This window comes from Microtus ochrogaster, unplaced genomic scaffold, assembly GCF_000317375.1.
Source record: "Microtus ochrogaster isolate Prairie Vole_2 unplaced genomic scaffold, MicOch1.0 UNK13, whole genome shotgun sequence".
Lineage (NCBI taxonomy): Eukaryota > Metazoa > Chordata > Mammalia > Rodentia > Cricetidae > Microtus > Microtus ochrogaster.
Genome location: NW_004949111.1, coordinates 2,374,249 through 2,386,737, shown reverse-complemented (window position 1 = coordinate 2,386,737; position 12,489 = coordinate 2,374,249). Strand labels below are relative to the sequence as shown.

Genomic DNA, 12,489 nt, shown 5'->3' with positions numbered 1-12,489 from the left:
TTCCATTTTCTGGTATCCTCTTCAATTTCTTTCTTCAATGCCTTAAAGTTCTTGTCAAATAGATCTTTCACTTCCTTGGTTAGATTTACCCCAAGATATTTTATGCTGTTTGTGGCTATCGTGAATGGTGAAGCTTCTCTGATAGTACAAATTTTTTTACTCATAAAGATGATATAACATGATTCTTTATGAAAATAACTATTGCTTATACAATTTATATTAAAGGCTTATGGCATCATTAATTTATTAAATAGTTTTAAACATTTAGGCCAAAGAATTTACTTTCCCCAGTTGCTTACTCATTGATTTACAAATGGATGGATGAATGAAATAAAAAAATGTGACAAAGAAGTTTCATGATCTTAATGAGAGAAAGTATTTGCTACAATGTACATTGCAACTGGAAACAGATATAACACAGAAAGGCATATTGTTACTAGAAGACTTATTGAACTTTCTTCGAGAGCTGTCAATTCTAAAAAGTTTATAAGTTGAATGTAAATTTTGTTCAATTACAGAAATATGAAGTGTGATTACTATTTCTGTGATTTCCCCCCTTTAATCTCAGGTTATTGGTTTGCCAGTTCATTTCTGCTAAACAATTTCGTCAAAGGAAGAAGAAAACCATTGGGTTAAATTTCATAAAAATATGGACTCTGATAAAATTAGGAGACTGCAGTAATTTAAATCTATGTAATCTTTAACTGTTATGCATTGCATTAATCCCCTTGAACATAATCTCTTAATTGTTTAGTTAAATAATTTGTAAAAATATGACTATTTTCTGTGGTTATTTTACATGTTTCTTAGCAGCTTCTGTTTATAGTGCATGCGGGTAACATACCAACAGAGCTATTTGTGTAGGAACTTTAAAAGGGGGTGTTTCATTTTACAGAGTACAAATAACCTTGTAATTAAACTGAAACAAATAATTGCCAAGAAGCAATTATCATTCAATTAAAGAGTAATTACATGGTTATTTGTGCCTTGTAACATAAAGCATTACTGAGATCAGTAATGCAATCAATATTTTAGTGGAAACCGGATGCTTCAGTGATGGACCTTTCAACCTATACTGATTAAATTGTCATCTAAATAACAGTTTACTAGCTAAATCACCACGTGTTTATTTGTCTTGATTAATATGTAAATATCTGCCTGATGATAATACAGTTCTAAAAGATAAGTAGCTTCACAGAATCGTCTATCAAAATGTGTGATCTTTTCCAGCCTTTACAGATTTCTACATAGCCTTTCATCACTTTCTCCGAATTATCTTGGAAAGGAAATTTAGGATTTTAGAACCATTAGTGTCTTCTTTATATATGAATTTTTAGTCTGAAACTAACAATAATATTAATTCTATTTTAATTTTTTTAGAAATTTACTAATTATAAATTATTTTCACTAACTTAATTCCAATTAATTTATTCCAGGTGCTTAACTCTTTCAAAAAAATTAAAACCAGTGATATCTGTGAGGGATTTTTGTTCAGACACATTTGAACATATTTTCAAAGAAATATCATATCACCATCCTCATTTAAGAGTCAATAAAATTTTGAATAATAGTGGAAATATATATTCATGTCACTAGAATTCACATTTTTGAAAGACAGAGTCTGTTCCCTGTTCTCACAATAGATCAATAGAAAAATAATATCGAGTAATCTTTCCTTTCAAGCTTATATTTTAACCTCAGTGTCACTGATAGCTAGATAGTAGATACCTAGTACATATTTGTTTACTGGTTTACTGAACAAATGATGTGTGTGTGTGTGTGTGTGTGTGTGTGTGTGTGTGTGTGTGTGACACTGCAGAAATATGTAGCCATTAATCAGTTCTTTAAGTGTCTCACATCACTGGGAACATAATAAAGTGACAGCTAACATATTCTTCTATAACGTTATAGTCATATTTGTGTAGGTCATGTTCTGAAGCTTATATAATTGCATTAGAGTACAGGGTCTAAAACAAAATATTGATCTGATGAATAAATGATGGAAATAGCTCTCTGTTCATGTTATTAAGTAGAACAATCTAATGAATATTTGGGAACCATAGAAACCATGAAATAGATTTTTACCACCTGTCTACTAATGGGTCTAATTAACTATTTACTGGGCATCCTGTATGCTACAAACCATAAGAATTGCTTAAGATTCAGTGATACATACTACTAGACATTCATATGCCTTCACGGAGCTCAGGCTCCTGTTTGGAAGACTCACAATTAATTATACTAATATAAATTAGATATTCAAAGTATACAAAGATGGAGAATATAGTCCCATGGAATTTATATCCATGTGTTTTAGATGTGACATAAATTATGGATTCTCCAGTACCAATCTAAATTTTAGATATTAAAGTGGAACCACTAAACAAGAGTCTTCTAGTATCTATCTATTTATTTGAAAGGAATTATTTTTAATAAGTAGGATTCACACACACACTCACTCACACAAAACTAGTTAAACTAGATGGCTTTCAAAGTCTTTTGTTAATGGTTGGGTGTTATATGGTTCCTCATGGAATTTGATGAGGTATTAGGCTTCATCCTTCTGCAGCTGACAGTGTGAGGAGAGATTATGAGGCTGGAGAAGCACTGAAACACATGGAGGAAGTACAGAGTAAGCTGCTGGATTTAAATAGGAGACTTGAGCTCTGCCTAGTACAAGACAAAGCATTTAGAAATTTTAGATTTGGTGACTATCATTTAAAAGTAATTTATCTTCATTATATTATATATATCTTGATAAATGTTTTCTCTGATCCTGGGCCCCTAAAGGATATTTGAAGTAAAATTTATGTTTCCCCTTTAGCACCTTTTGAAGGCATAAAACAGGGAAGGACGAAGAGGTCATCAACACTGAGTTAAATAAAATAAATTGTGACCCAGAACTGAATAGAAAGTAAAGTAGAGAAAGTTTATAAAATTGAAACATTAAATGAGAAAAACAATTTTTTCTTGCTAGAATGATATAAAATATTGATGTGTAATGGCAGAAAATAATGCTAGCACTATTTATAAAAAAATGAGCTTGGTAATAGTACCTCTGAGTAAAGTTGCTAGTAGTTGTCCTTATTGAAAAGCAGAGTTTGTATTATATTGATGGAGCACTTTACTACCGCAAAATTGATAGAATGTAGTTTGTCTTATATCTCTTTGTGAATCAGAAGTCATTTTGGGAATGTCATCTGTCGGAACCTCATACTTTTCAGTGCTCACCCTATTTAACATAAAGTATTGTAGTCTTAAGTCAAAAGTCCTTTATTCTCCTTTATGAAATGCATTTATTTTAAAAGGCAGCAACAATGTCTTAGACACAATTAAAATAATATGTAAAATATGGACTTTAGATATGATTCAGTGAATAAAGCCGCTTGCTGCAAAACCTAAGGACCTGAGTTCAATCTCCAGGATCCACATGGTAAAAGGAGAGAAGTGACTCCTACAAGTTGTCCTTTGACCTCCTTATTCACACTGTGACATGGAACACTACAACAGAAATTAATACATTTAATAGAATAAGATGTATAGTAACTTCAGAATGACTTTACACAAATATTCTATGGTTGATGGGTCTGCGAATTGTGGCACCCTCCAAATGATGATTTTCTTATACTGTATCAGGGAATGAGATGGTAAAACAGATATACAAATTTTAATTTTATTCAAGCAATTGTAATTTATTTTTCTCCCCCATGCCTTTGTACTCATGATTGAACTTAGGACTACGTGCATGTAAAGCAGACTTGCTATCACTCAGCTACACCCACAGCTTCTGAAATAATCTGAACTTTTTGCACTAGAATTAAGAATGTGTAAATGCAATAGTTTAGGCTAATGCTTAAGTTTTGATTCAGCTAGAATATATGGGCAGCAAAAATGAGACTTTATGGGTTCAAAACAAAGAGGACACAAAGTTGAGTGGATATAGAAGGGGAAGAGGTGGGAGAGGACCGAATATGATGCATTGCACAAAATTTTCAATTGACCAAAAAATTGTGTGAATAAATATTTGATTTGAGAAAAAGGCAACATGCATAGCAATTTTTCTTAGTTATAGTGAATCCAAAGAAAGCAGAAATAAAATGATGTACTTGGAATGAGTTTTCTTTGTTCCTCACGGGTTTCCAGCAGTTGCAGAAATGCTAATAAACATTATGTTTTAGTCTACATCTCACAACTCTTCACCCCTCTCCTCTGGTTTCTTGATTAGAGATTTATACTGTACAATCTTGAACAGTCTGAATTCTGGGACTCACTGTCTCAGGCCTTAGTTGTGTATATTGATACCAGGGATCACATAGCTTTAAGGGCAAGAAGTAATTTAGGAAATCTTTACAACAGCTGGTTTGTATTGCAAAGCACTGGCTTACAAATGAAAGCTAAACTGAAAATTAATCCTTGGTGGCTTTAATATTAGCCGTAACTACATGGTAAAATTTATTGTAAAATGTTGGTTTTTCTTATTAATCCACGACAGCACATAGTCTCTAGTATAAGATTCTATTTATTCTTGACAAATAAGATCTAGAAAGCAAATGTATCAAGTAATGATATTTGTGTTTTATCTTTGTCTTCCAACAGTTCCAGACCTGGCAGGCCCCCTAAGCGTTCTCTGGGAGTATTGCAAGAAAATGCCCGCCTTCTGCCCCATGCAGTCCCAGGCCTTTTATCTCCAGGACTTATCACTCCAACAGGTAATTTGATCCAACTGATGATCAGTCTTGTCTCTTCTTACTGCCCAAAGTTTGAAAGAAATTATTATTGGTGTAACTTCCCTGTCTTTTAAAGCTTTTTCACGCTCTACGAGAGGTGGAATTACTGAATATTTTGAGTATTCAGGCAAACACGATTTAAAAAAAATTCAATGACACAAAGTAAGTGGATATGATTTTCTAAATGTCATTTCCTTATAAGAAATCTCTTTCTATATGTATATTGTATGCTGGGAGAAAAGATGTAGGATGAAAAATGTACATCATCAGTAAATGTCCTGTCAGATGCTTACCTTATATTCCTCACCAATACTCATTTTGTCTGTTGTGGGTGTCTCTATATATTATTAAAGTAACTATACCAGCTAAAGAACGTGGAAAGAAAATGCGTTCCATAAAGAACAACAGTATATTAGTAATAATACTGTGGGTGATCATTACCCTGAATAATATTTTACAACACTGAAGTAATCTGATAAAACTAATTTTATTAATTATTATAGAATTTTTTTATATTCTAAAAGTGCCCATGAACATCCAAAACACTTGAAAAATTAGCCTAATCATTCTCTAATCTAATCAAAAATGTTTAAAATTATTATACCAGGAAAACATTTAATAAAGACATTATCTGTCTGTCTGTCTGTCTGTCTGTCTGTCTGTCTATCTGTCTCTTATCTATCATCTATCAATAACACAAATTTATAAACCACTTACTTTGGGTTTTAATGCTTTAGGAAAAGGGACAAGTTTATGAGTAGTGGTCTTGGTCATCTTAGAATTAAAGAAAAAAGATATAATAACATAATAACACACATTAGAGCATGATAGATACTATAATTATCTATACTAGATATAAGATGAAAAAAATCACAATGATAGAAGCAAATAAACCTTTCTCATAAATTGGGTAATGATCAGAAAGACTGATTCTTTTGATCTGTATTTTGGAGGGTTAGTGTTAGATGTGGAGAATCAGGGGATGGCACTCCAGACATAAAGAAGCACAGAAGAGATGAGACAGTGATTATTTTCACAGGGGGAATAGAAACGAAACGAAGGGGAGTAAAGCAAAGAATTGAGGTGGGAGACTTATAACTGATGTGCTTTGAATAGAAAATGAAGGAAATAAATGACGGTGAAACTTGCATTTTATTTACCATATTAAGTTGTTTTCTCTTTTTTTATAGAGCAGACATTTCTAAATATGTTTCAGAACTCTTTTTCTTTCCTTTTTTATTTTATCCCTTTTCTTTTTGGTGGCTCACACGAAAGTGTGCAAAGAGGTCAGGCTTTACACTTATGTCTCAGTGTCTCCTGTGTTTAAATGTATACCATTTTATTTTTCGTTAAAACATTTTATGTATTAGAGGAATCATTACTAAAAGAAACAAGTAAATATTTTAAAACCAATTGCTGGCCGGGCGGTGGTGGCACATGCCTTTAATCCCAGCACTCAGGAGGCAGAGGCAGGCAGATCTCTGTGAGTTCTAGGCCAGCCTGGTCTACAAGAGCTAGCTAGTTCCAGGACAGGAACCAAAAAGCTACGGAGAAACCCTGTCTCGAAAATCCAAAAAAAAGCAATTGCTGTGTAAGGTAGATAAAAATGAAACTAAAGGCAGAAAGGAAGAACAGTTCAGTTATCGCCTACCAGAAAGATATACTGAGCATCTGAATGAAGTCACTTTCAGTTCATTGGAAAAGATGTTCCAAAGTAATTTATTAATAAGAATTTGTTGATTAATAATGATTGGACGTACATGTAGAGCTAGTAGAATAACATGATTAATATTATTTGGGCAATATGTTGGATGATGGCGTCATTGGTTAAGAAAGAATTTGGGAATGGAAAATTAATAACTATATATATTATATAAATTCTTATGTATAATACATAATACAATATGTATAATATATACAAGTTCATATATTAATAAACAGTGTCTTATAAATGTAGCCACATGCAGATGAAAAAGTACTTTCTGAGCTATATCTTGATGCTCAACAAATAATCTGTATCTAGACTAGTAAAATATATTAAGTATGCCTAAAAGCAATACTATGTAAATAATCTAGTCTGAGTTCAGATTTTTAGACAACATGGAAATGAAAGAACAAATGATTAAAAAACACCTTGAAGATAATTCACTGTTTAATAACCATTAGTAACTTACCTATTTGGGGTAAATATCTAATGCATATTAAGTTCCTATGGCACTATTCATATACTAAATGTTTCATATATACTTTATTTTATCATTATAGTATTCTTATGGACATTGCCTTCATTTTTCAAGTTAAATGTGGCTTAGTGAGTTTAAATTCAGGCCATAAAGTGAAAGGCAGAGGTGTGTTTAATCCCAAGCTGTTTAAAATTCTAGAGCCCCAATATTCTTTGGCATGTATTATTTCCTTCTGTGTGATATCAGAGCCTCCAAGTTATACTGGAAAATTGTCTTTTCTTCCTAAAATTCCGTTTTCTTTGGCTTATGCTTAGAATGGGATGGCAGAAGTATCAGCAGTTTGTATCTAGAAAGGCAAAATATAACTTCTGTAGAGCAGACCAATAGGAAAATACTGCTCATTGGAAGATGAAGGAATCTTCAGACTTCCAGAGGGAAACTCTTTCTTATTTTGCATGAATTACTTCATATGCCTAAGGATATTTTTCTTCTATAGTCAAATGTTAGAAGAAATGTTTTACAAGTTCATATGCTAATAATTTTGGGATTATATGTTATTTTTAATTTTATAAACCATTTTTGCTTCTACTAGAAAAGGTAACTGTTAGAGAATTAGCTTTCAACTTCACTAAAAAAATTTCATGTCTGAACATATCTACTTTGCTTCAATATTATAAATTTGATTTTAAAGTATTTTTGAAAAATTCATATGATCTTTATTTTTTATTTGATTTTTAATTTTTGATTTTATTTTTAAGATTATGCTATATTTACATCATTTCTCCTTTCTTTTTTCCTCCCTCCAAACGCTTCCATAAACTCCTTCTTGCTCGCTTTTAAATTCATGTCCTTGTTTAGCTCATGTGCTAGGCAGCCATGTTGGTAAGACTTTATAGGTGTAGCCTCTGACATTGCTAGAAAATACAGTCTCACAGGAAACTCCCAGATACTCTAGCTCTTACATTCTTTCTGTCCCCTCTACTCCAATGCTCCTTGTACCTTAGGGTACAGTAATGTTTTATAGTTGTTTCCATTAGGATTGTGCTCCACAAATCATCATCTTATTTGCTTGTGGTTTTCTTGATATTTTTAGTGTACCATTAAACTTTGCCATGAGTTTGAGGGAAATTTGAGGTACAAAGTGACTTGCACTATGTAAAGAGGAACTTTTTCAAAATATGCTTGAAATGAAGAATACTATGTAGCTAAAATCATTTTAGCAAAATATTTATTAAAAATTATCAACATATAATTACTGAAGATTGGTCTTTGTGCATGAATATAGAATCTGAGGTCTATTCTTTTTATATTATTTTATTGTTTGTTTTATTACTTTTTTAACAGGAAATATTCTTTTTTATTTTTTAAGTTATTCTTCTCTCATACAATACATCCCAAATACAACTTCCTTTCCCTTCTCTCTTCCCAGTTGCCTCCACCACCTCCCATCCTCCTTCAGATCCACTACACCTCCATTTCACATCAGAAAAGAGCAGGGATATCGACAGACACATCATAACAAGACACAATAAGACTAGGAACTAATTCTCATATCAATGCTGCATGAGGCATCACAGTAGGAGGAAAAGGTTCTCAAGAGCAGACAAGCGTCAAGAGACACCCCAACTCCAACTGCTAAAGTCCCACAAAATTTCCAAGCTAAACAACCATAACATATATGCGGAGGACCTAGTACAAACTCAAGCAGGCTCCTTTATTTATGCTTCAGTCTCTGTGATCCCCATGATACCTGGTTAGTTGATTCTGTGGGCCATGTTTTCCTGATATCCTCGACCCCTCTTATCACCCCTCTTCTGCAGGGTTCCCTGAGCACCACCTAACGTTTGACAGGGGGTGTTTCCATTTGTTCCCATCAGCTGCTGGAGAAAGCCTCTCTAATGATGATTGGACTAGGCACTGATATAAGAAGGAATATAGCACAATATCATTAGAAATTGTATTTGGTTCTACCCTAGGTATCTGAGCCATCCTGCTTCAGATTCTTGGCCATCGAGGCAGTGTCAGCCATAGCATCCCTCTCCTGGAGTGAGCATCAATCAAGACCAGTTACTGGTGGCCTAATTCCACAAGTTCTGAGCCACTGTTGCCCCAGAAAATTTTATGGGAAGGGTAGATTGTATGTCAAAGGTTTTGTGGCTAGGTTGGTGTCCCAGTCCCCCCACTGGAAGTCTTGGTTGGTTATAGAATATGGCCAGTTCAGACTCCATATCCTCCATTACTAGGAGTTTTTCCTAGGATCAACCACATAGATTTCTGGGCGTTTCCACTGGACTAGATTTCCACATTACTGTGCAGTTAACCCCCCCCGACACACACACCGCCCAGTTTCACTAACCCCTGCCCCACACTCTCCCTTAATTACTCCATCCCCTACCTCCTGATTTCTCCTATTCCCATTTCCACGAGTCCGCAGTAAAAATCTGTTCTATTTTCTCTTCCCGGGGAGATTTGTCTACCTCTCAGTCCTAGCCCTCCTAGTTACTTAGATTCCCTGGGCTCGTGGATTATAGCATGATTATCCTTTACTTTATACCTAATATCCACTTATAAGTGAGGATATACCATGCTTGTCTTTCTGGATGTGGGTTACCTCACTCAGGATGGCTTTTTTCTCTAGTTCTCTTTGCCTGCAAACTTCATTTAGTTATTTTTTAACAGCTGAGTATTACTCCGTTGTGTATCCCATTTTCTTTATCCATTCTTCAGTTGAGGGACATCTAGGTTATTTCCACGTTCTGAGTGTAGTGTGGGAGGTCCTTCTGTTTGTGTGTTGCTTTTATTGGTTAATGAAAAAAGAAACTGCCTTGGCCTGCTGTTAGGGCAGAACTTAGGTAGGCTTGGAACACTGGACTGAATGCTGGGAGAAAGAATGTGTATTTAAGAGATGCCATGGATATGCCTCTGAAGATAGACATGCTGAAACTTTGCTGGTAGGCCACGACCTTGTGGTAATGCACAGATTAATGGAGATGGATTAAATTAAGATGTAAGAGTTATCCAATAAAATGTTAGAGTTAATGGGCCAAGCAGTGATTTAATTAATACAGTTTCTGTGTGATTATTTTGGATCTAAACTAGCTGGGCGGCCAGGAAGAACAAGTGGCCTCCTCCTGCATGAGTGTTACAAATAAAGCTGCTATGAACACAAGTGTCCTCGTGGTCTGATGGAGCTGGGTCTTGAGGTAGATTGATTCCCACTTTTCTGAGAAACTTCCATAATATTTCCAACATATATGTACAAGTTTGCACTCCCAGCAGCTATGAAAGAGTGTGCTTCTTTAGCATGAGTTTGTGTTTTTGAACTTAGTCATTCAAGTGTAAAATGCAATCTCAGGGTCATTTTAATTTTACTTTTCTTGATGCCTAAGGCTGGAGAATATTTGATTGTTTCTCAGCCATTTGGGATTTCTTTGTTGAGAATTCTCTGTTTTGATCTGTACCCCATTTTTAATTGGATTATATGGTTTGTTAATGTCTAGTTTCTTGAGTTTTTTATATATATTTGCATATTAACCCTCTATCAGATGTGGAGTTTGTGAAAATCTTTTCCAGTTCTGTAGGCTACCATTTCATCATATTGAAAATATCTTTTGCCTTATAGAAGCTTTTCAGTTTGATGGGGTCCTATATGTTAATTGTTGATCTTAGTGCCTGCACTATCAGTTCTCTGCTTAGGGAGTTGTCTCCTGTGCTGATGAGTTCAACGTGACTTCCTGTTTTCGGTGTGTCTGGCTTTATGTTGAGGTTTTTGGTCCACAAGGACTTGAGTTCTATGCAGGATGATGGCGATGAGTATGAAAATATTTGTATTTTTCAACATTCAGCCATCCAGGGCCAATTTTGAACATACTGGTTTTCTTCCACTTTATATATATCTTTTGGTTTTTATGTTTGTTTGTTTTTTTTATTCTTTATTCCATTGGGGAGGTCATTTCACCCAGCTCCCAAATAAATAGTCTGAGGTTTATTATCACTTATAAATGCCTGGCCTTAGCTTGGCTTATTTCTAGACAGCTTTTCTGAAATTATCCTATCTTTGCCTCTGGGTTTTTATTTTTCTGTTTCTGAATAGCTTTCTTACTCCTTTTTCTGTGGCTTGCTGTGTGGTTGGGTGACTGGCCCCTATTGTCCTCCTCTCCTTGTTCTCTGCTACTTCTTCTGAGATTCCACCCCCATTTATTATCTCTACCTGTCAGCTCCACCTCTCCTGTCTCTTGCTTAGCTATTGCCTGTTCAGCTCTTTATTAGACCATCAGGTGTTTTAGAGAGTTAAAGAATCACAGTTTTGGGATGGAGAAATGATTGCTCAGTGGTTAAGAGTGCTGGCTGCTCTTCCAGAGGTCCTGAGTTCGGTTCCCAGCAATCACATCGTGGCTCACAACCATCTGTAATGAGATCTGGTACCCTCTTCTGGCCTGTAGGCATACATGGAGGCAGAATGTTGTATACATAATAAATAAATAAATAAATCTTTGAAAAAAAAAGAATCACTGCTTCACAGTTAAACAAATGCAACATAAACAAAAGTAACACATCTTTACATAATTAAACAAATGTTCCACAGAATAAACAAATGAAATCCATCTTAAAATAATAGTCTACAACATTCCTCATTTGTCCAAATAAAAAGTAAGACTTTAACTTTGACATAGTAAAGTTATACATAATAAAAACTGTTAACAAGTAAGAATTATTTCAGTGCATTTGCATTTAACAAATTCAGAGAAAATTACTTATTTTAGGGAATCCAAATCCTAACTTACTTTATTTCAGAATTAGAGAAAACTGCAACTATAACTGTCTAGTTTTCAGCTCCATCCAAGACCCCAGAAGGAATTAATATTACGTAAGTAAACAGGAAGTGCATTGCAAGCAACTTCCAAGTCTCTAGAAATGACAGAGATATCTGGCTACCTGGACAGTTACCCAAAGTTTCTAAGCAGTGTTGGGGCATCCATCTTCAGTCTACAGGTCTAGTGTATCTGGCAGACTTTTTAGTGAAGCAGGAAATTTGAAGGACTGTATTATTTTGGCAGAATTCAGCAGTCATTTTCCTGTGTATCCTACATGTCCAGTCTGCATAGCATCAAGTCAAGCAGTCAAAGCAAAAGCAGTTTCTTTGACCAGTGGCTAACCTTGCCACAATGAAAGCCAACTTATATGGAGTTTCTTCGATGCCCATCATTTTCTCTGAAGTAAATCAGTACTGCCAGGAGCAGATGTGTCTCATTGGCATGATAATTACTAAGTTATCAAAACATTTTAAATGCCATATTCGGTAGCTCTTTGAAGTGTTTGAAAACCATTTATCTATCTAAAGTCTGTCTATTTAACTTAAAAAATATACCTAATGTGACTACAAGTTGATTATGATAGATTAACTATTAACCTAATTTCATATTTATACATTGCATTTTTAAATTATCTGTATAAGCACAATACCCCAAGCAAGAGTAGAAACATACAGCATTGTTTGTAATAGCCAGAACCTGGAAACAACCTAGATGCCCTTCAATAGAAGAATGGATGAAGAAAGTATGGAATATATACATATTAGA

General features: G+C 34.4%; 1 protein-coding gene across 1 annotated transcript in view; it reads left to right on the top strand.

Annotated features, from left to right (window-relative positions):
- Positions 1-12,489, top strand: part of Dach2 (dachshund family transcription factor 2) — a 572,822-nt gene that overhangs the window by 281,724 nt on the left and 278,609 nt on the right. Inside the window, exon 3 of the mRNA XM_026789035.1 lies at positions 4,597-4,709. Within this exon, the coding sequence (XP_026644836.1) occupies positions 4,597-4,709 (113 nt within the window). The remainder of the gene's footprint in view (positions 1-4,596; positions 4,710-12,489) is intronic.